This window comes from Phyllostomus discolor, chromosome 1, assembly GCF_004126475.2.
Source record: "Phyllostomus discolor isolate MPI-MPIP mPhyDis1 chromosome 1, mPhyDis1.pri.v3, whole genome shotgun sequence".
NCBI classification, from domain to species: Eukaryota; Metazoa; Chordata; class Mammalia; order Chiroptera; family Phyllostomidae; genus Phyllostomus; species Phyllostomus discolor.
Window position 1 is genome coordinate 143,677,086 of NC_040903.2, and position 19,157 is coordinate 143,696,242.

Below are 19,157 nucleotides of genomic sequence, written 5' to 3' on the forward strand. Positions count from 1 at the left end.
TGATTGGAAGGTCTGAGACTCTCCTTGGTGGGGACAGTCTTTCATAAAAGTCTTCCTTTACTGAAGACACCTTTAAATTCTTTCTGGGGGCACTTTGCTCAGGGACCTTATCTGCATTGGCTGTCCTTTTCCACAGCGTGATGGGAGTCTAGACAATCTTGACAGTCAGCTGTCTTAATGACTCAAAGCCACTGTGACTAGATGTCAGGCTGGACATTGAGAAAAGGAAGATAATTACCTTGTTAAAGTTGCCATCCCAGGGTGGTTTTCTTAATTTCCTCATGTTTTCTTCAAGTTAGCAAGAAAGACCTAGGAGGCCAAGTGACTCAGTTCTGGTCATACCTTGAGCTTGGCATTCTCTCACCCCATAGAGACAGTGGAAGGGGTCATGACTGGTGCTTTTGAAGGGCTGGGAGGCTACTGAATTCCTCTTCCAGCTTATTTCTGGTTAAGCTAAAACATAGTTGTGGTATATGAACTAGATGACTTTTCCCTGCTCTGATGTTTGGTTTTATTTATTTATTTTTTTTCTCTAACTTGCATTGATTCTGCTTCGTTTTTGCCGTTTGCCGCTTCTGTTTTGGTCTCTGTCTGTCTCTGTCCCTCTCTTTCTGTGTGTCTTTGGAGCTTAAGCTAAGACTGCCTCATCTAACCTCCTTCCCCCCTCTCTGTGGGGTGTGTCTCTTTCTCTTTTTCCCCCTCTTGTTCTCTCTACAGAGTTCGCTGCCCAAATCATTCAAGAGGAAGATCTCCGTTGTCTGTAAGTCTAATCCCAATCCCTAATAAAGGCCAAGAATACCATAAAAATCAGAATTCATAGAGAAATAGATTCCCATTTTCTCTCAGTGGCATTCTTGGGTCACCCCTCCTTCGCCATCACCTCCACCCATCAAATCTGGGGTTTTTTGTTTGTTTGTTTGTTTGTTTGTTTGTTTGTTTTAATTCAAAGCATTAGACAATCCCTGTCATTTTTTCCCCCAGTCACATTTCTTTGCTAACTCTAGGGAGATTGTGAGGTGTCTCACTATTTCTTATGTAGTCCTAAATACATTCTTTTATTCAGATATATGAATCCTCAAGACCAGGAGTGGGTTTGAGGGACTCTTCTGTAATGTTTACCAGTTTGTACTTTATTCTAAGAGAGCATCTGAGGAGATGAAAGTGCTCCACACTTCAAATAGTTAACTTTTTGTTTTTTATCATTTTTTAATCCTCACCTAATGATATATTTGTTGATTTTAGAGAGAGAGGAAGCGGGGGAGAGAGAAACATCAATCCGTTGCCTCCCACACATGCCCTGATCAGTGATCGAACGTGCAACTTTTTGGTGTATGGGATGATGCTCCAACCAACTGAGCAGCATGGCCAGGGCTCAAACAATCACATTTTAAACATTTTTTTCAATGTGGCTCTCTAAATTGACAGAAGTATAATAGATCTTTATAATTTAAATACCAATATGTAGTGTGAAGATTTACCTAAAGCATGATCAGTTTACATCATGATCTAAATTAACTTAGATTTTAATATCACATTCTTCCCCTCCCTGCCCCCTGCATTCTCATATCTTTAATCTTTCTTCCCCGATACTTTATACACTTTTACCACTAAAAGTTTAAACTGGTTAGCCAACCCTGTTGCCTTCAGAGATGAGTAGTTTTCATCTGTCAAAAAGTGGTTACAGTCCTTTTATTTTTAAGCATGGTTTCCCAGTTGCCAAATATAATTTCCCTAAGTTAACCTTTTAGTAAAATTCCAATCAAAGGCTATCTGTGGGTGTTGTAGTGTGAACCAGCAGAGAGCCTGAGACCATCTTAAGTGTTGGGTCCTATTTCTTGGGGACAGCAGCTACCAAGGGGGTGCCAGCTGGAAACAGTGACACAGAGGGGGGTCAGCCTGGTCGGAAGCGGCGTTGGGGAGCCAGCACAGCCACCACACAGAAGAAACCCTCCATCAGTATCACCACCGAATCACTCAAGGTGAGGTGGGAGAAGCCAGGGAAGGGAGGATGAGACACGTTAAGGTGGGAGTAGACATGGGCCCAGTGTAACGGGGTGGGGGGGTATCTGTGTCCCAGAGCCTCATCCCCGACATCAAACCCCTGGTGGGGCAGGAGGCTGTTGTGGATCTTCATGCTGATGACTCTCGAATCTCTGAGGATGAGACAGAGCGTAATGGTGACGATGGGACTCATGACAAAGGGCTGAAAATATGCCGGACAGTCACTCAGGTAAGGCTCCTTCACCCCTGTGTTGGGAGGCATGGTCAGTAGAGGCAGAGCAGGCAATTGAAGAGCTGTGGTAGAGTCTTAAAGGGGAAGTCTCCCATCTCTGCAGAGGGTTGGATTAATTGGTCCTTTTAGGGATCGGTGGGCTACCAAATCCAACCTGTTGCCTGTAATAAAGTTTTATGAGAACACAGTAATGCCAGTTCATGTACTCTTGTCTGTGGCATCTCTGTTCTATAGAGTCAGAGTTGAATGTTTGCAACCAAAAACTGTATGGCTCACAAAGCCTAAAATTATTTACTCTTACCCTGTACAGAACAAATCTACAAGACTCCTTCCTGCCTTAGTTTTCCTCGTGGAAGAGCTGAGGCATTAACAGTCCCAGGATCTGGTGGAGGTGAACTTAATGATGAAATAAATCTTCCCCTAGTGGAAGGCACATGATAGGTTGACTGTACCACTCTCTCTCACCAGGAAACCAGAAGCTGAAAAGAATGTGCCAGTGTTTAAGAATTCCTCTATATCTGATACTTCACAGGTAGTACCTGCAGAGGGCCAGGAGAATGGGCAGAGGGAAGAAGAGGAAGAAGAAAAGGAGCCTGAAGCAGAACCCCCTATACCTCCCCAGGTTTCAGTAGAGGTGGCCTTGCCTCCCCCTGTGGAGCATGAAGTAAAGAAAGGTGGGTGAGCCATTAATGATTGAAACAGTACAGCTCCCTGAATTCCCAGAGCACTTTATTTGGACTTCTTTTAATGTTTTCCTGCCTTTTATTATAGTATCTTACGTAGCTGTTATCTCTGCCTCTCCTAGTTGTTAAGCTATTGTACTTGAGGGCTGTTTGACTCTTTAAATCTATGAGTACCCGTAATGAGGTTAGCCTAGACAATACCTGGCACATTATATGTGCTTAGCATGTTTAGTTGGAAGGGTAGGGAGCAACGTAAAAGAAAGTTAGATATGTTGCTCCCTACTGAAAACCATTTGTGTGCTCTATTTGATAGTGACTTTAGGAGATACTTTAACAAGACGTTCCATTAGCCAGCAGAAGTCTGGAGTTTCCATTACAATTGATGATCCAGTCCGAACTGCTCAGGTGCCCTCCCCGCCCCGGGGCAAGATCAGTAACATCGTGCACATCTCCAATTTGGTAAGTCATTGTTTCCCACAGTGCAGCCCCGTTGAGTTTGAGCTTTGGATTCATGATTCTTAGGCTCAACTCCTAAAGAGACATCAACTCTGAGTGAATTTACTTAATTTCTTAACCTGTCTCATCTGGAAAATGGGGAGAAAAAAGTATCACGTTGCGGGGTTTTCTTGAGAATTTATAGAGAGCCTGGTACATAATTCCTTAACAAGTGTTGCCACTCTTCTCACATTCCTACTAGAGGGTTCTGACTCTGCCTCCATCCATAGTTTGGAGCTGTACTCCTATGACAGCGGCTTGGGAAATCTTCATAGTTATATGAGTGTGGTTCTTCCATTTCCATTCACAGGTTCGTCCCTTCACTTTAGGCCAATTGAAGGAATTGTTGGGACGTACGGGAACTCTGGTGGAAGAGGCCTTCTGGATTGACAAGATCAAATCTCATTGCTTTGTAACGGTGAGGGGCAAAACTGTAGGTTTTGGCATGTTCCCTTTTGTGACCAACATGGCCAAGTTTGAGGGTGTTGTGGCAAGTGGGAGAGATTAAAGGCCTATCATGACTGCTCTGCCTTCTCCCTTCCTCCACCAGTACTCAACAATAGAGGAAGCAGTTGCCACCCGCACAGCCCTACATGGGGTCAAATGGCCTCAGTCCAATCCCAAATTCCTTTGTGCCGACTATGCTGAGCAAGATGAGGTAAGAAATTTAGGGAGAGGCAGAGAGGCCATCCTCTCCCAAGATTCCCTCTCTCCTTCCTCTTTGTTTCCTTTAGTTGAACCATGGGGCTTCAAAGTCTCTGTCCATTGGTACCTGGGCTCCTTCTGTGGGGGTGATGTCTCCATCCTGAGTATCCTTGTCTTTCCTCTACCCACAGCTGGACTATCATCGGGGCCTCTTGGTGGACCGTCCCTCTGAAACTAAGACAGAGGAGCAGGGGGTACCACGGCCCCTGCACCCTCCACCCCCGCCCCCAGCCCAGCCACCACAGCACCCCCGGGCAGAGCAGCGGGAGCAAGAGCGGGCAGTGCGGGAACAGTGGGCAGAGCGGGAACGGGAAATGGAGCGGCGGGAGCGAACTCGATCAGAGCGTGAATGGGATCGGGACAAAGTTCGAGAAGGGCCCCGTTCCAGATCACGGTCCCGTGACCGCCGCCGCAAGGAACGTGCAAAGTCTAAAGAAAAGAAGAGTGAAAAGAAAGGTACTTAGCCGTGGGGACACATGTATTCACTGGTACATGGGAAAGGGGACAAAATGGGATGGGACATAGGGTCCTGTGCATCAAGTCTGACTCACTTTCTTCCACATCAGAGAAAACTCAGGAGGAACCACCAGCCAAGCTCCTGGATGACCTTTTCCGCAAGACCAAAGCAGCTCCCTGCATCTACTGGCTCCCACTGACTGACAGCCAGGTGAGCGCTGGCCTTCCTGTCCTTCTCAAGAGCTGCAGCAAGGCTGGGGACACTGGGGGGTCATAAGAGCGTCCGAGGGAGGAGTCCCAGGGAACAGCTTAGGGCAATACAGAAAAAAACTAGGCATCAAGAAAAGTAAATGTGTTTGCCTGGCCTAGGAAAGTGGCTGTGCCAATCATTCTTAGAAATTAATTTTAGGTAGCAGAGAAATCTCCTGTTTTGTAAACTTACCCATTTCTTTTTTTTTTAATACTTAGTGTTTTTTGCTTTTTAAATTTGTTTCTTTGTAACAGGCCTTTTGGGAATTTTAAGCTTATGCTACTCAAGTAGAGATTGGTTCACATGTAGACAGCTAGGGAAATACCGGTGGCCCGCATGAATGGTGCCAGTACTCGTGGGTATAAAAGGCAAACACTTAGAGGAGCTGGGGCTCTGAAACAAGGACAGATGTTATTGCTCCTCTTCTCCTGCCTCCCCCCCCCCCCAACCACCCCACACACACACTCTGCCCCCCCCCCCCCCCCCCCCCCTTAACAGCAAAGCCAGCTGTTATCCTGAGCTAGGAGTACTGGGTAGAGGTGCAGATAGAGTGGGGCTGATGTGAGCTGGGCTGAGATGCCTATTCTCTGCCTTTTCTGCTGGCTACAGATTGTTCAGAAGGAGGCAGAGCGGGCTGAACGGGCCAAGGAGCGGGAGAAACGACGAAAGGAGCAAGAAGAAGAAGAGCAAAAGGAGCGGGAGAAAGAAGCAGAGCGAGAGCGGAACCGACAGCTGGAGCGAGAGAAGCGACGAGAGCACAGCCGAGAGAGGGACCGGGAGAGAGAGAGGGAACGCGAGCGTGACAGGGGGGATCGAGACCGGGATAGGGAACGGGACCGGGAACGAGGCAGGGAGAGGGACCGCAGAGACAACAAGCGCCACAGCAGGAGCCGGAGTCGGAGCACACCTGTGCGGGACCGGGGTGGGCGCCGCTAGCTGGGAAAACACTGGGGAGAACTGCAGGTATCAGCCACCCTGCTCCCGGGTGGGGGCGCAAGGCCACAGAGGGATAGGTACAATCTCCACCACCTTGGAACCAGGGGTCTTTCACACCATTTGCCCAGTGCTGAAGTATGGCTGCCACCTGTCCCCACATACCAAACGGAGCAGCGGCCATCTTTCTCCCATACGCCCCATAACCAATCTCTTGGGATTTAGCCCTGTCCTTTCTCACATTTCCCATGAGGTCTGTGAGAGGGAAGAGCTAGGTTAGAGAGAGGTGGTTGGCCTAGAGGTGGGGAACAGCCAGGACCCCCATCTCTTTCATTTTTTCCTCCATATTGCTCACCACGTCCTGTGGGTACTCACACCTCTTGGGAACAGCTGGGGCTGGGACTGGGTTACCTATGAGCTGAATCAGCCTCTCCTGAGTCCCAGGGCCCCTGCAGTTCCCAGTCTCTGTCCTGCAGCCTTTCCCTCCTGCCCACCGGTTCCACTTTATAGCCACCTTTTCCTTTTGTTCAATTTTTATTTTTATTTTTTTTATTATTAAATGATGTGGTCTATGGAAAATAATAAAAATCTGACTTAGTTTTAACTGTGTGAGTGACTTTCATTGGGCAGGGCCTGGGTGAGAGCCAAATTGAAGAAGATAGCTGGAACCAGCGTTTCTTGTGCAGGCTGCTGTATCTCGGAGTCGGAGTAACTCCCTCCTTCCCTGCCTTGGGTCTACCCACACCACAGCTGTAGGGCTACCTCGCTGGTGGGTAGGAGGGAAGGGACAAGTGGGTCTCAGCTAGAGGTATTTGGTCACCTGCTTTTCACCTTCAAGGTGCCTCCCACAACTGCCACGAGGGGGCGTCAGCCGCTTGCTCGGTAGGCGTCTATAAATGAGCTTCCCTAAAAGGCTCCACTCCCTCCCGTGTCGTGTCGTGCCTAGGTCTCTGACCTGTTCCTAGGCCCAACCCACGGGCTCTGAATCCTTATGAAGTCCTGAAGCATACCCCAGCCGGCCCACTCCAGTGCCCCGCAAAGGCTCCCCAAATGCTGCTGTCCTGCACCCGGGGTCCGTACAAGCCCCCGAGGCTGGTCTGCGAGCGCCAGCCGGTCTCTGCAGTGGTTCCAAATTCCTCCACCTCGCCGCGCGCTCGCCCTTCGCCCTGCTGAGTCGGGGCGGGGGGATCCTCCCCACCAGCTCTGGGGACTGACCTGGACCTCCTCTTGCCCAAGTGCCCCCCCCCCCCGGGTGCTGCGGGCCTGGCCCCGGAGGGGTGGTACATCTGTATGCGCCTGGCGGCGGGCAGCATCACCACCACCCCCCGCCGCCCCCTCCGCTCAGCCCGGGCTGGCCGGGGAGGGTCGGAGGCTGGGCTCTCCTCTCCCGCGCGCGGGTGTGGAGCCGCCTCGCTCCTCCGCAGGCGGAGCCTCCTTCCCCCGCCCCCTCCGTCTCGCTCCCTTGTTCTCGCCGGGGCCGCTCAGACCTGCAGCGGAGCCGCGGCGCCCGCTCCTATCGCGTCGGGGCTGTGCCCCCGGGACCCGGTGACAGGGGCGGACGGGGGGTGCTCTTCGCCGGGCTGGGCCCCTTGGCACTGCCAGGTAAGGGCCTGGTCTGGAGTCCGGGGTTGGGGGTCCGTGGAGGGGCAGGCAGGGGGCCCGCCAGCCTGCGGGTGTCTTCAGAGCAGTGCGCTCCTCGGCTGGGAGCCCACTGCCGGCTCCCTTCTCCCTTCTCCCGCGCTCTACCTCTTTCCGTTCTTCCCTCGCTACCCCCCCCCCCCGCCCTCTTTTTCCCATTTTCCTCTCCCTCGATATCTTCACCCTGCCTTCTCTCAGCCTGTTTGCCGTCTCTGCCCCTTCCCTCTGTCTCCCCAAGCCTTCTCTCTGTCCCTTGCCCTGTCTTTCCCCATCTCCACTTCCTCTTTGCCTTTTTCTTCCTCTACCTTTCTCTCCTTTCCTGTTCTTCCTCTTTTTCTTTTCCTGCCCTCCTTTGCGTTCCCTGTTCCTTCCCTCTCCTGTCCTCTTGTCTTCCCTCCTCGCTCTGCTGTTTTCCACTCCCCTATCGCTTTCCTTTTCGTCCCGCCTCCCACTCTGGTCCCCAGCTTCGGTCAGTCTTCCTTCTTCCCCGGGAGGGAAAGGACTGTCAGGTGTGTGTCTGCTCTGAGGGAGCAGGGGCACAGCCACAGACACCTGCGAGGGTTCCCTCATCCTGGGAGGAGAGGGAGGAAAGAGCAGTGGGAAGGGTACTCTGTCCACCTCCCTTCCTGCGGCCCCTCCGAACCAGCCCCTCTCCCGGAATGAAGTTTTGGCGGCCTGGTCTTATGCCCAGAGCTGAGGGCTGCCCTGCCGGGGCAGGGCAAGAGGCCCCTCTTCCCCCTCCTTCCCATTCCCCAGACTAGTACCAGTGGCTCCTGTCTGCCTTTCAGAGATCAGGCAGCTTCCTTTGATCTCTCTTTCAGTCTCTCTCTGCCATTCTGTCTCTGTCCCTGCGGGACAGTCCATGAGCCTCAGTTTCTCCCTCAGTCACACTGTGTCTAGCTTGAGTCTGCCTCTTCCCCCTCCCCAGTCTCCTGGTCCTACCCCCAACTCCACCAGCTCTTCTTTCAGCTCTGACCCCCCACTCAGCCTCATGAGCCCAGTTCCTCTTGAAGGACTTCAGATGGCAGTGTGGGCTGGGGGCAGGTTTCTGGGGAGGAGGGACTTTTCACAGGCTCTCAAGCCTGCCTTAGGTTGCACTTCTTGTTATTTCAGCCTGACCCTAGACAACTCCGTGAATCCCAACCTCTAGGTTGTAAGCCTTTTCCAGTAGCCCCTACCTCCCCCAGTCCCCTACTGCATGTCCCACCTGAGAGGACATGGGCCACATGGGGCTCCAGGCCCTCCCAGCATCCCCTGTCCTATTTTCTTCCCTAGCTTCTCTACTCAGAGTTGACTGGCTGGAGATTTATCAGCTTGGAGGGCTGGATGTGAATACAGGCAGAGCCTGGGAAGAGGAAAGGATCAGACTGTCTGCTCTGTCTTCGACTGCGTTCTGGGCATTGGGAGTCTGGTTCCTTAGAGGTTGGCTCTTCAGCATCTACCTCTGGTGGGGTGGAGGGTTAAGGTTCCCTGACCCTGAAGAGCTACCTGTCCTGCAGGTGTGGATCCATGGGGTAGCCCCAGCACGTGTGGCCTCTGCCCCAGCCAGCTCATGCCTCAGCACCTAGGGACAGTGAAAAGAGCCCTAGCTAGAGCCCAAACATGTGGGGCCTAGTGAGGCTCCTGCTGGCCTGGCTGGGTGGCTGGGGCTGCATGGGACGCCTGGCAGCCCCAGCCCGGGCCTGGGCATGGTCCCGGGGGGGCTCAGGACCAGCACTGCTGCGGACCCGAAGGAGCTGGGTGTGGAACCAGTTTTTTGTCATCGAGGAATATGCCGGTCCAGAGCCTGTCCTCATTGGCAAGGTAAGGATCAAGCCCTCCCATGGCTACCCTGACTCTGTAGCCCAGCCCTGCAACTTCATCACTTCTGCAATGACCTTGGTCCCTCAGGATTCCCAACGCTCCACCCAGTCCTAGATTCAGACTCTTGAACTTTCTGTTCCTATGTGGAACCACCGTCATTTTCCCCTGACCCTTACAGCTGCACTCGGATGTGGACCGGGGTGAGGGTCGCACCAAGTACCTGCTGACTGGGGAGGGAGCAGGCACCGTGTTTGTGATTGATGAGGCCACAGGCAATATCCATGTCACCAAGAGCCTGGACCGGGAGGAGAAGGCACAGTATGTGCTACTGGCCCAAGCTGTGGACCGAGCTTCCAACCGTCCTCTGGAGCCCCCATCAGAGTTCATCATCAAGGTGCAAGACATCAACGACAATCCCCCCATCTTTCCCCTGGGGCCTTACCATGCTACAGTGCCCGAGATGTCCAACGTTGGTGAGTACCCCTAGTCTGGATGCCCAGATCCTTCCACCTCCTGGAGTGCCCTCTCCTCTCCTTCCCCCATTGCTTTCTACCCCAGAACCCAGTCCTTTGACTCAGCCCTGCTCACGTCTGGGTTCCCCTCATCTGCTACTCTTCCCCTCCTGGCCTTGCCCCTGCTGAGTTGAGTGCTGGGACCCCCCACAGGGACATCGGTAATCCAGGTGACTGCTCACGACGCTGATGATCCCAGCTATGGGAACAGCGCCAAGCTGGTGTACACTGTGCTGGATGGCCTGCCTTTCTTCTCTGTGGACCCCCAGACTGGTGAGGGTAGGGTTCAGGAGCGGTGGGGCAGCCGCAGGAAGAGGAACCCCCTAACCCAGAGTCTCTCCCTAGGAGTTGTGCGCACTGCCATCCCCAACATGGACCGAGAGACTCAGGAGGAGTTCTTGGTGGTGATTCAGGCCAAGGACATGGGCGGCCACATGGGGGGGCTGTCGGGCAGTACTACAGTGACAGTCACCCTCAGTGATGTCAATGACAACCCCCCCAAGTTCCCTCAGAGTAAGCGTCCATTGCTGCTACCTGGGCCATCCCTTGACCACCCCCCTCATCCCTCTCCTAGCCAGGCCCCAGAAGAAGGAGGTGCTGGGGGAAGGAGGAGAGCTGGGGACCTCTCTAAGAATGTCTCCCCTCCACCCACCCTCAAAGGCCTGTACCAGTTCTCTGTGGTGGAGACAGCTGGGCCAGGCACCCTGGTGGGCCGGCTTCGGGCCCAGGACCCGGACCTGGGTGACAACGCCCTCATGGCATACAGCATCCTGGATGGGGAGGGGTCCGAGGCCTTCAGCATCAGCACAGACGCCCAGGGGCGAGATGGGCTCCTCACCGTCCGAAAGGTTAGCTTCGTGTTGCTGACACTTGTAGACTCACTCATACTCTCCTCCTGCCCCCCCATGACACACTCATAACTGGTCCAGAACAGACTCAGGAACCTATGTTGGCACTTAGAGATCATGGTCATCCGCTTACCTTTCAGACAAGGGCCTGGGACCCAGAAAGGGGGCGTGATTGGCTCAAGGCTTCACACATCAAACCTGTGATAGAGCTGGGGGCACACCTAGAGTTACTAAGTCATCTGCCCCCACCCTTGACCACCAAGGCCACTGCCCCTCTGGTACACCTCTCCTCTGAGGTGGGCTGAGCACTGGAAGTTTGTGGGGAAAGGATTCCACCTCCCGGGAGCCTGGGCCTGCCCTGGTTTCTACACATTTCAGCCACTCCACCTCCCCTTGCCATAGCCCCTAGACTTCGAGACTCGTCGCTCCTACTCCTTCCGTGTGGAGGCCACCAACACGCTCATCGACCCAGCCTACCTGCGGCGGGGGCCCTTCAAGGATGTGGCCTCAGTGCGCATAGCTGTGCAGGATGCCCCAGAGCCACCTGCCTTCACCCAGGCTGCCTACCACCTGGCGGTGTCTGAGAACAAGGCTCCAGGGACCCTGGTGGGCCAGGTCTCAGCCACTGACCTGGATTCTCCCGCCAGCCTGATCAGGTGAGTGAGGGTGTGTCCAGGCAGGGCCAGGCCTGGGGGAAGGTGCCCAGGGGCAGTCTAGTCTCAGAGAGGATGTCTTCTTGACCGTAAATCACACTGGCCTCCTGAAGGAGGTCTCCCTCCCCGGGGACCTGGGGCCAGGTGCAGGCTGGAGGGCCTGGCTCTACACTCCCAGGCTCTCCACCCATCCCTCTGGGTGGGTAATAGTGGTGCCTCCCAGTGGCAGTGCCAGCAGATGAGCAGATGTAACCTCATCTACTGAGTGTGATTGATCCTTGATCACTATGATCAGTCCCCCAGTATGTCATACTTGACCCACTGGCTGATGTTCAGTTCTCACAACTGCCCTTTGAAGTAGGTGTTTTCATCACTAGTCTTTCCAGGGGCTAGGCCCTGTGAGGTTAAGTAACTTGACCAAGGTCACCCAGTCAGTAAGGGGCAGAGCTGGGATTTGAACCAGGATGGGCCTGGAGAAGAGCCACTCTTTCCACCTCCCAGCCAGCACTCCTGTATCCCTGTCATAGCACTGAGGGACATGCTGGTGTCATTCCCTTTTCGTGGTTGAGGAAGCAAAGGTTAGATGATTTGCCCAAGGTCATGTGGCTGTTCTGAGGCTGAGTGGGGCTAGAACATAGATCCCAGAGTCCCCGGAACAGAGCCCAGAGTCTGAAAGATAGGCAGTGTCTCCCCCTTTCCACCTCTTTCTGTCTCTCTCTCCCACTCCAAGAAGACCCTGTCTCCCTGAGTCTCAGGACAGGTATTTAATGTTGATGACTTCTAAGAGGACCCTGTGTGAGTTATGGTTCTTAGCGCACGGGGCAGGTTCTGCCCCAGGAGCCCAGGCCCATCCACTCAGATGAGCCAGGAGGCCCAGTAAGAGGAACAGGAGGAAGGGAGGCAGAACAGCAAGCTGAGGACCTGCCCCCAATCCACCCCAGCTCCTCGGCTCTGTCTTCCCCAGATACTCCATCCTCCCCCACTCTGACGTGGAGCGCTGCTTCTCCATCGAGCCCGAGGATGGCACCATCCGCACAGCTGTGCCCCTGGACCGTGAGGCCCGAGTATGGCACAACCTCACAGTGCTGGCCACAGAGCTCGGTGAGGAGTCTGGAGCCCTGGAAAAAGTAGGGCCTCTTGGCAGGGGGGCTGTCCCTGAGCGTGGCATGGGGGAGGGAGGTCACTGCTGTCAGACCCTCGTCCCCAGCCTGGATGGTCACCATGAGGCAGGCCTGCTGTCCTCAGCTGGGTTGGGCTGGGCACAGTAGGTCTACCAGAGCATTCTTCTGACCTTAAGTTCACTCCTCTACCTGCTTTTCCCCATCTGGAAAATAACCCTAACCTCAAATAGCTTCCAACTTCTAACAGTCCCAACCTGCACCCTGGCTGACCCTGTCCTGCCCACTCTCTGCTTCAGGCTAAAGCCTGGGGCCAGGGAAGGGCTGGGACCTCCTTTGGGGGGTGACTGGGGAGCCATAGCAGTCACTCCCAGGGAAGCCCTGTGGGGAGCCCTCTCCTGCCCCTGTCAGGACCCAGTCACCAGCTGCCTGGTTCAGCTGCTTCTCTCTGGGCAGCTCAGGCTCACGGAAGCAAGCAGGCCCTTCCCCTCCGTCAGTCTCCCCATAGCACCCCTGCTCATGTCCGAGGGTGTCCACACACGCTGTGTCCTGTCTGTGGGCATTGCTCCTGTGTGGGGGGATGTTTTGTACATTGTAGTCAAGAGCTAATGTGTATGTATGGTGAGCACCTATGTGTGTGTTATTCCATGTGTGTGAAGATCACATGTACATACACATGTATGTTTGTGAGTACATATCTGTAACTGTTTCTAGAGTTGAGTGTGTAGAATTACATTTCCATTGCTTATGCATGTGTGTAACTGAATGGGCACAGTGACAGGTACACAGAGCTGGTTGTGTCTGTTGTGTATGTGAGTGCTTGTGGACGGTAATAATAATTTATTATTGTGTATCAGGTGCTGGTCTCAGCACCAAATGCGGGTTTATTCATTTAATTGGCACCATAAGTTCATGAGGGAAGTATGGTTATTTCCCTCTTTTACAATGAGAAAACTCAAGTGAAGGGAAGTTAAATAACTTGCCATGGTCGCAGAGAGATGAAGTGGTGGAACAGGCTGCAGAGTCTGAGCTCTGTCCCTCACCACACTGCTGCCCTGTGTGTTCAGCTGGACACGTGTGGATTTGTGTTTATGTCCCTGCAGAGGTGTGTTATGTGGTAGTGCATGCATGTCTGTCTGTGAGTGGCCCTGTGTGCTGTGGCTGCCTGTGAATATGTAACTGCTATGTGTAGTGTGTGTGCTTCCCCTCACCGTCTTCTCAACCTTCTGCCAAATTCTGCTCCCCACCCCTCAGAAGCTCAATACTGACTAGCAGACCCTGGGCCCTTATTGCAGTGAAGGAATGGGACCCTGCCGCATCCTGTCTCTGGGGTGTCCCAAACCTTTAGTCAGGTAGTCCACTTAGCCTCCTTGCCAGGCTGCAACCTTCAGGGCCCACCGGGGGGAGACTGAAGGAGCCAGCCTAGGAAAGGTGAGCACCAAGGTGGGCAGGGGTGCACATTTTTCATTCTCTCTTGGGTGCCCCGGCAGTGAAGAGCAAGGCAGGGTAGTGGTGGGAGCCACCTGATGCAGGGATGTGGGAAGAGGGGCCTGCATCTGCCTGTGGTGCCCAGGCCAGCCTGGCTCTGCACCCTGTGCATCATACAGCTCCTCCCTTCCCAAGGTCAATGCTAAGTGATGCTCATTGCTGCACCACAGCCCTCCAGACCTCTGACGGGGCATGATGTGTGTGTGTGTGTGTGTGTGTGTCCTCCCATTGATGCTGTGCATGAAAATGCATTCTCTGGACCCTGGGTGGGGGTATACTATTTACTGTGTATACTGAATATCCACTTCACGTATCTTGTATTTGTTTTAAATGTTGAGTGTCCTTCTAATGTATGGTGTTCACGTGTTTGTACATTTCATGGCTATTGTCTAAATGCAACCTGTATGCACTTCTGTCTAACCTTCACTTACGGTGTATGTACCCTACATGTGGGTCCTTGTTTATATATATCATGAGTGCTATCCCTGTTAAATGTGTGTTGTATATTGTACATATTTCGAGTACTACATGAATGTTGTGTGTGCTTTGTGGTGTTCCATTCATTTCACAATGTTTGCTACATACAAATCACATGCATATTTCATGTGTTGCATGTGAATACTATATGCTGCATATGGCACCCATGCCCATGCACCACATGTGTTGTGTGTGGGTGTGTGGGGTGTGTGTGTTCATGTTCTGGCTTCAGACAGTTCCGCACAGGCCTCCCGTGTGCAAGTGGCCATCCAGACCTTGGATGAAAATGACAATGCTCCCCAGCTGGCTGAGCCCTATGACACCTTTGTGTGCGATTCTGCAGCCCCTGGCCAGGTGAGCTGCTGAGACAGAGGGGTTGGGACCTCAAGACCTCCAGCTGCCCACTCCATACAAGACTGTCATTTTCCTCCCAGCTGATTCAGGTCATCCGGTCACTGGACAGAGATGAAGCTGGCAACAGTAGTCGTGTCTCTCTTCAAGGTCCTCTGGGCCCCGATGCAAACTTCACTGTCCGGGACAACCAAGGTGGGTGGCCTCCTATAAGCATGCCCATGCCTGCCTCCCTCCCCCTCTTCTCCTCCACCACCCCAGTCCAGCCGCCTGGCCCCCACCCACATATCTGGGCCCTCCTCCTAACAGAAAGAAGATGTGGATTTCCACAGGTTTGTTGATTGTAAACCTTCCCCATGGAAAGCTATCTCCATGGTCCAGACTGACCCTACTGGTCCCAGGAGATGCCCTAAGAATTTTCCTCTACCTCAGATGGCTCCGCCAGCCTGCTGCTGCCCTCCCGTCCTGCTCCACCCCGCCAGGCCCCCTACCTGGTTCCCATAGAACTGTGGGACTGGGGGACCCCAGCACTGAGCAGTACTGCCACCGTGACTGTCAGCATGTGCCGCTGCCGGCCTGATGGCTCTGTGGCATCCTGCCGGCCTGAGGCTCAGCTCTCACCTGCCGGGCTCAGCACTGGGGCCCTGCTTGCCATCATCACCTGCGTGGGCACCCTGCTTGGTGAGTCAGGCCACAGTGGGACACGGATGTCGGGTCCAAGTGTCTGGGGGTGTGGAGAGGAATCAGGATCCTGGACACAGGGAAATCCACCCTGGGGTTTACAGGAACCCTTGTGCCTGGATCGTCCCACTGGCTGGTGCTTCATCCGAGAGAAAAAGCTCTGGCTTCATATCTCTGACCTGCTGGTCCATAATGACAGTAACAAGCCATAGAAACTGCTTATTGAGCCCTGACTCTGGGCCACGTGTGGCACTGGGCACATCACCTATGGTATTCCATTTCATCCTTTCCTCAGCCCTCATTGGTAAATGCTTTCCCTGTTTTCCATACCAGTAATCAATCTAAGGGTCAAAGAGGTTTGGAGGAGCTGGGCAACTTCCCATGCTCACACAGCAAGTAAGGGGTGAAGTCATAGGAGGTTTGCCAGACGTCAAACCTAGGGCTTGCCACCCCTAGGCCACACTGCCTCCTCTGTCACCCAACCATCTGTGCCTGCTCAGGGCGCTGACTCAGCGCCTGTGTGGCCTCTCCCCCAGCCCTGGTGGTGCTCTTCGTGGCCCTGCGGCACCAGAAGCAGGAAGCCCTGATGGTGCTGGAGGAGGAGGACGTCAGAGAAAACATCATCACCTATGACGACGAGGGCGGTGGTGAAGAGGACACAGAGGCCTTTGACATCAGCGCCCTTCAGAACCCGGACGCGGCGGCCCTGCCGGCCCCTGGCCCCCTTGGGCGCCGTGACGTGCTACCACGGGCCCGGGCGCAACGCCAGCCTCGGCCTCCTGGCCCTGGCCCTGCCGACGTGGCTCAGCTCCTGGCACTGCGGCTCCGTGAGGCAGACGAGGACCCCAGCGTGCCACCCTACGACTCGGTGCAGGTGTATGGCTACGAGGGCCGGGGCTCCTCCTGTGGCTCCCTCAGCTCCCTGGGCTCTGAGGCCGGCGGCGCCCCCGGCCCCGCAGAGCCGCTGGACGACTGGGGGCCACTCTTCCGCACCCTAGCCGAGCTGTACGGGACCAAGGAGCCCCCGGCCCCCTGAGAGCCGGGCTGCCCTGCCATCCAAGGTGGGGTAGCCCGCACTGGCCCTCTGAGTGAGCCCCAGGGTCCAAGCAGGTGGCAGCAGCCCAGGGGCCCCAAGCCTCTTCCTGTCCCTGTGTTCCTCCTCCCAGCTCCCCCAGCAACCCTCTTCTCACCTCCCTCTTCCTGAGTCTTCTGTGTCCTCTCCAGGATCTCTGTCTCTGTAGCACTGTCTGGGTCTCCGTTGTGTGGCTCTGACTCTGAATCTCTCTTTTCTGTCACTGTGATTCCACCTTATCCGTGGCTCTGCTTTTGTCTCTCTGGTTCTAAGTCTCTCATACATGCTCTCTCTGTCTCCTTTGCCCCCACACACATGTTCTGTGTCTGTTTCCTGCCCACATCTGCCCCCTATTTCTCTCTGGGTCCCTGTGGATTTTTTTTTTCCTTTCATCCCAAAAGCAAGAGACACTTCCAGCCACTGCTGCCCACCTTCCTGCAGGGGATATTCTGCCCCAGGTCAGTGCCCCTGGATTGTGCGCCAGCATGGGTGGCCTGAAGCCTACCCCCACTCACTATCTCTAACTGGGCTCTCCTGTCTTTACAGACCTTCCTGCATGGTTCCATCCATCACTCATGGCCTCATCCTGGCTCTACTGGCCTCCAGCAGAGAGGGGGTGCCAGCCCATCTCCCAGGGGAGAGCTCCAGCCACCCCCCCCATTTGGCTGCCTCCCTGGAGCTCTGCCCAGCTATTGGCATCCCAGCTCTGGGCATTGTCTTGTGTGCTTCCCAGGCCCCAGGGGAAGAGTAGGAGAAGGAAAGAGGGAGGCAACTGGGGAAGAGAAGAGGAAAGAGGGAGGAAGGGGAGGGGCCTCCATCTCTAATTTCATAATAAACAAACACTTTATTTTGTAAAGCTAGAGCCCTGTTCTGCTTTTGCACTAAGGTTTCTGTATGGAGCCAAAGATCGAGAGGAGAGGCCTAAGCCTATTCCCTCTGGTTCATTTGTCCTCCCTTGGGAGCTGTTCCACTCCAAGTCCCTCTAGAGAGAGGGGGGTTTGGGTTAGTTCCATTCAGGGAGTAAGTACCCCACTCTCACCATCAGCTCTCTGAGTTCCCTGTTATTCTCAAACTGTCCAAAGAAATTAAGATGTAGGGACTGGCCAGAGGGAGGGGTGGGAAGGAGACGTAGAAGGTGGGGGCTACAGAGAGAGAGGAGGAGAAGAAAGGAAGAGGGACTCCAGGCTGAGAAAAAATGCAGGGGGTGGGGCAAACCAGTCTCTCTGGGCCTGTGGTGCCCTTAAGGGAAAGGGTAGACCACTGAATCTGGGCCTGCCACCCCCACCTTTATTTCTCTCCAGTCCCTTGTCTTTTTCTTCATGGAGCACCAAGGAGGAAGGAAGAAAGGAGAGGACCAGGAAGGCAGAATCAAAGCTCACAGGTGGGAGCTGAGCAGGAGCAGCCAGCATCTCTCAATGCCCACTCCCTAAACAGAGAAAGGATCCACTCAGGAGTCAGCAGGAGCACCCAGGCCTCCTAGCTGTAGGCAGGCCTCCTGTAGACTCAAATAGGTGAGTCAGGACAGGTCCTTGTGCCCCCCCACAAAGTGTGGGGTGCTGGCAATCAGGGAAAGCTGCTTCAATGGGAAGATGCCTTCCCTCATACCTTCCACACCTGCTTGATGAGGACAACCAGGTGGTGGGACAACAAGGACCCTTGCTCCAGTGCTGGAGTTAGTTCCTCTGCTGAAGACTGGGACTGGACCCCTGATTGCTCCATGGCCTGTGCAAGAGCAGACTGTCTGTTCCCTGAAGGCCTCAGGAGGCAGCGCACCTCACAGGTGTCGGAGGAACAAGGTCTTCTAGTTCAGGGCAGGACAGGCCAGACCTTTACCCCTTTGGTCTCACCCTGATATCTGCATCAACCCTTCAGGAATAAATGGAGAATAGGAGAGACTGACCATGGGCCACTTTAGGTAGCGAGGGGTACGCTGACATGGATGCACACCTTTGCCTTTTCTTCCAGCCCTTCTTAGCATCCTCTTCTGATCCTCCCTGACTCACTAAATTTAGAGAAGAAAACAAAAAGGGCATAGGGAAACGGGTTTGTCAGCAAAACCCTCATCTCTAGTCTCAAATGCCTCATCATCTGGAAGGACAGAAGCTGTCAAAGGAGTGAACAAGGGCAGGAACACGACAGAAAAAGGAAAGGCAAGACAAAATGGGAGAAGGAGGTGCAAGAAGGAAGGTTGCCGCCCTGACCAAGTGGTTCAGTGGTTGGTCATCCTGGAAAGCAAAAGTTCATTGGTTTGATTACTGGTCAGGGCACATGCCTAGGTTGTGGGTTCTGTCCCAGATAGGGTACATACAAGAGGCAACCAATTGATGTTTCTCTCCCTCTCTTTATGTCTACCTTCCTATCTCATTAAAAAAAAAAAAAAAAAGAAGGAGGAGGAGGAGAAGAAGGGTTCTCCTCCTGTTCTGCTCTCTTTGTCTGGGTTTCATCCTTCCCTCCCAGTTTATGGGAAGTGGAGGGGTGCAGAACATCCCTGGGGAATGAGCTACATGCAGTTCACAGAAAGCCTTCTGCTGGGCTTAGGTGGCAATCTCAGGCTGTGCTACTCCCGGCATTTCTCACGGAAGTAGTGAACTGGTGGGAGGAGCCTTGACCCCAGACCCTCTTTACTCTGAAGCATTTTCCCAAAATAAGTGACAAGGCCTGGCATTCTCCCCAATAAGGGGCTGCTTTCCTTATCCAGGCATTGCGTCTTCTCCAGTCTGTCTCCTGTCTGCACACAGGAACCACACATACATCACCTGCC

General features: G+C 53.9%; 2 protein-coding genes and 1 long non-coding RNA gene across 12 annotated transcripts in view; 2 read left to right on the plus strand and 1 right to left on the minus strand.

The window, feature by feature from the left end:
* ACIN1 (apoptotic chromatin condensation inducer 1) overlaps positions 1-6,359 on the plus strand; it is a 30,684-nt gene extending 24,325 nt beyond the window's left edge. For 4 of the 7 annotated variants that reach the window (XM_028505565.2, XM_028505569.2, XM_028505570.2 and 1 more), the window contains 10 exons: positions 718-760; positions 1,846-1,979; positions 2,078-2,230; positions 2,766-2,907; positions 3,230-3,375; positions 3,722-3,829; positions 3,962-4,069; positions 4,248-4,572; positions 4,683-4,783; positions 5,432-6,359. In XM_028505565.2, coding sequence (XP_028361366.1) covers positions 718-760; positions 1,846-1,979; positions 2,078-2,230; positions 2,766-2,907; positions 3,230-3,375; positions 3,722-3,829; positions 3,962-4,069; positions 4,248-4,572; positions 4,683-4,783; positions 5,432-5,758 — 1,587 coding nt within the window. In that variant the 3' untranslated portion in view covers positions 5,759-6,359. The remainder of the gene's footprint in view (positions 1-717; positions 761-1,845; positions 1,980-2,077; positions 2,231-2,765; positions 2,908-3,229; positions 3,376-3,721; positions 3,830-3,961; positions 4,070-4,247; positions 4,573-4,682; positions 4,784-5,431) is intronic. The other 3 variants (XM_028505566.2, XM_028505568.2, XM_028505567.2) reach the window with 2 other exon arrangements.
* On the minus strand, positions 1,329-18,969 carry LOC118501535. Its single transcript, XR_004904157.1, has 3 exons — positions 18,958-18,969; positions 5,275-5,288; positions 1,329-1,542 (listed from the first exon to the last, which is right to left on the minus strand). It is a non-coding gene; the product is annotated as an uncharacterized LOC118501535 (long non-coding RNA).
* Positions 7,171-16,781, plus strand: CDH24 (cadherin 24). Of its 4 annotated transcripts, none has more exons than XM_028507731.2 (13): positions 7,171-7,357; positions 8,669-8,815; positions 8,893-9,196; positions 9,375-9,669; positions 9,862-9,981; positions 10,054-10,221; positions 10,369-10,556; positions 10,959-11,212; positions 12,174-12,310; positions 14,525-14,646; positions 14,727-14,838; positions 15,076-15,324; positions 15,861-16,781. In XM_028507731.2, exons 3-13 carry the CDS (start codon positions 8,996-8,998, stop codon positions 16,358-16,360), a joined length of 2,346 nt encoding a protein of 781 aa, XP_028363532.1. In that variant the 5' UTR covers positions 7,171-7,357; positions 8,669-8,815; positions 8,893-8,995; the 3' UTR covers positions 16,361-16,781. The 4 variants fall into 4 exon arrangements, 3 of the variants coding, with proteins under 3 accessions (XP_028363532.1, XP_035886129.1, XP_035886130.1); XR_004904153.1 differs by adding an exon at positions 15,429-15,628 and having other exon boundaries at positions 7,173-7,357; positions 8,669-9,196; positions 15,861-15,929; XM_036030236.1 differs by having other exon boundaries at positions 8,669-9,196.
* Positions 18,970-19,157: the final 188 nt, after the last annotated feature.

What these genes read in the sequence shown, in the direction of transcription:
- CDH24 (XM_036030236.1), top strand. Translation starts at nt 8,996, where the DNA reads ATGTGGGGCCTAGTGAGGCTCCTGCTGGCCTGGCTGGGTGGCTGGGGC. An exon ending in GCCCGAGATGTCCAACGTTG is followed by an intron (nt 9,670 to 9,861) that starts GTGAGTACCCCT and finishes GACCCCCCACAG; the next exon opens with GGACATCGGTAATCCAGGTG. An exon ending in GGCTCCTCACCGTCCGAAAG is followed by an intron (nt 10,557 to 10,958) that starts GTTAGCTTCGTG and finishes CCCTTGCCATAG; the next exon opens with CCCCTAGACTTCGAGACTCG.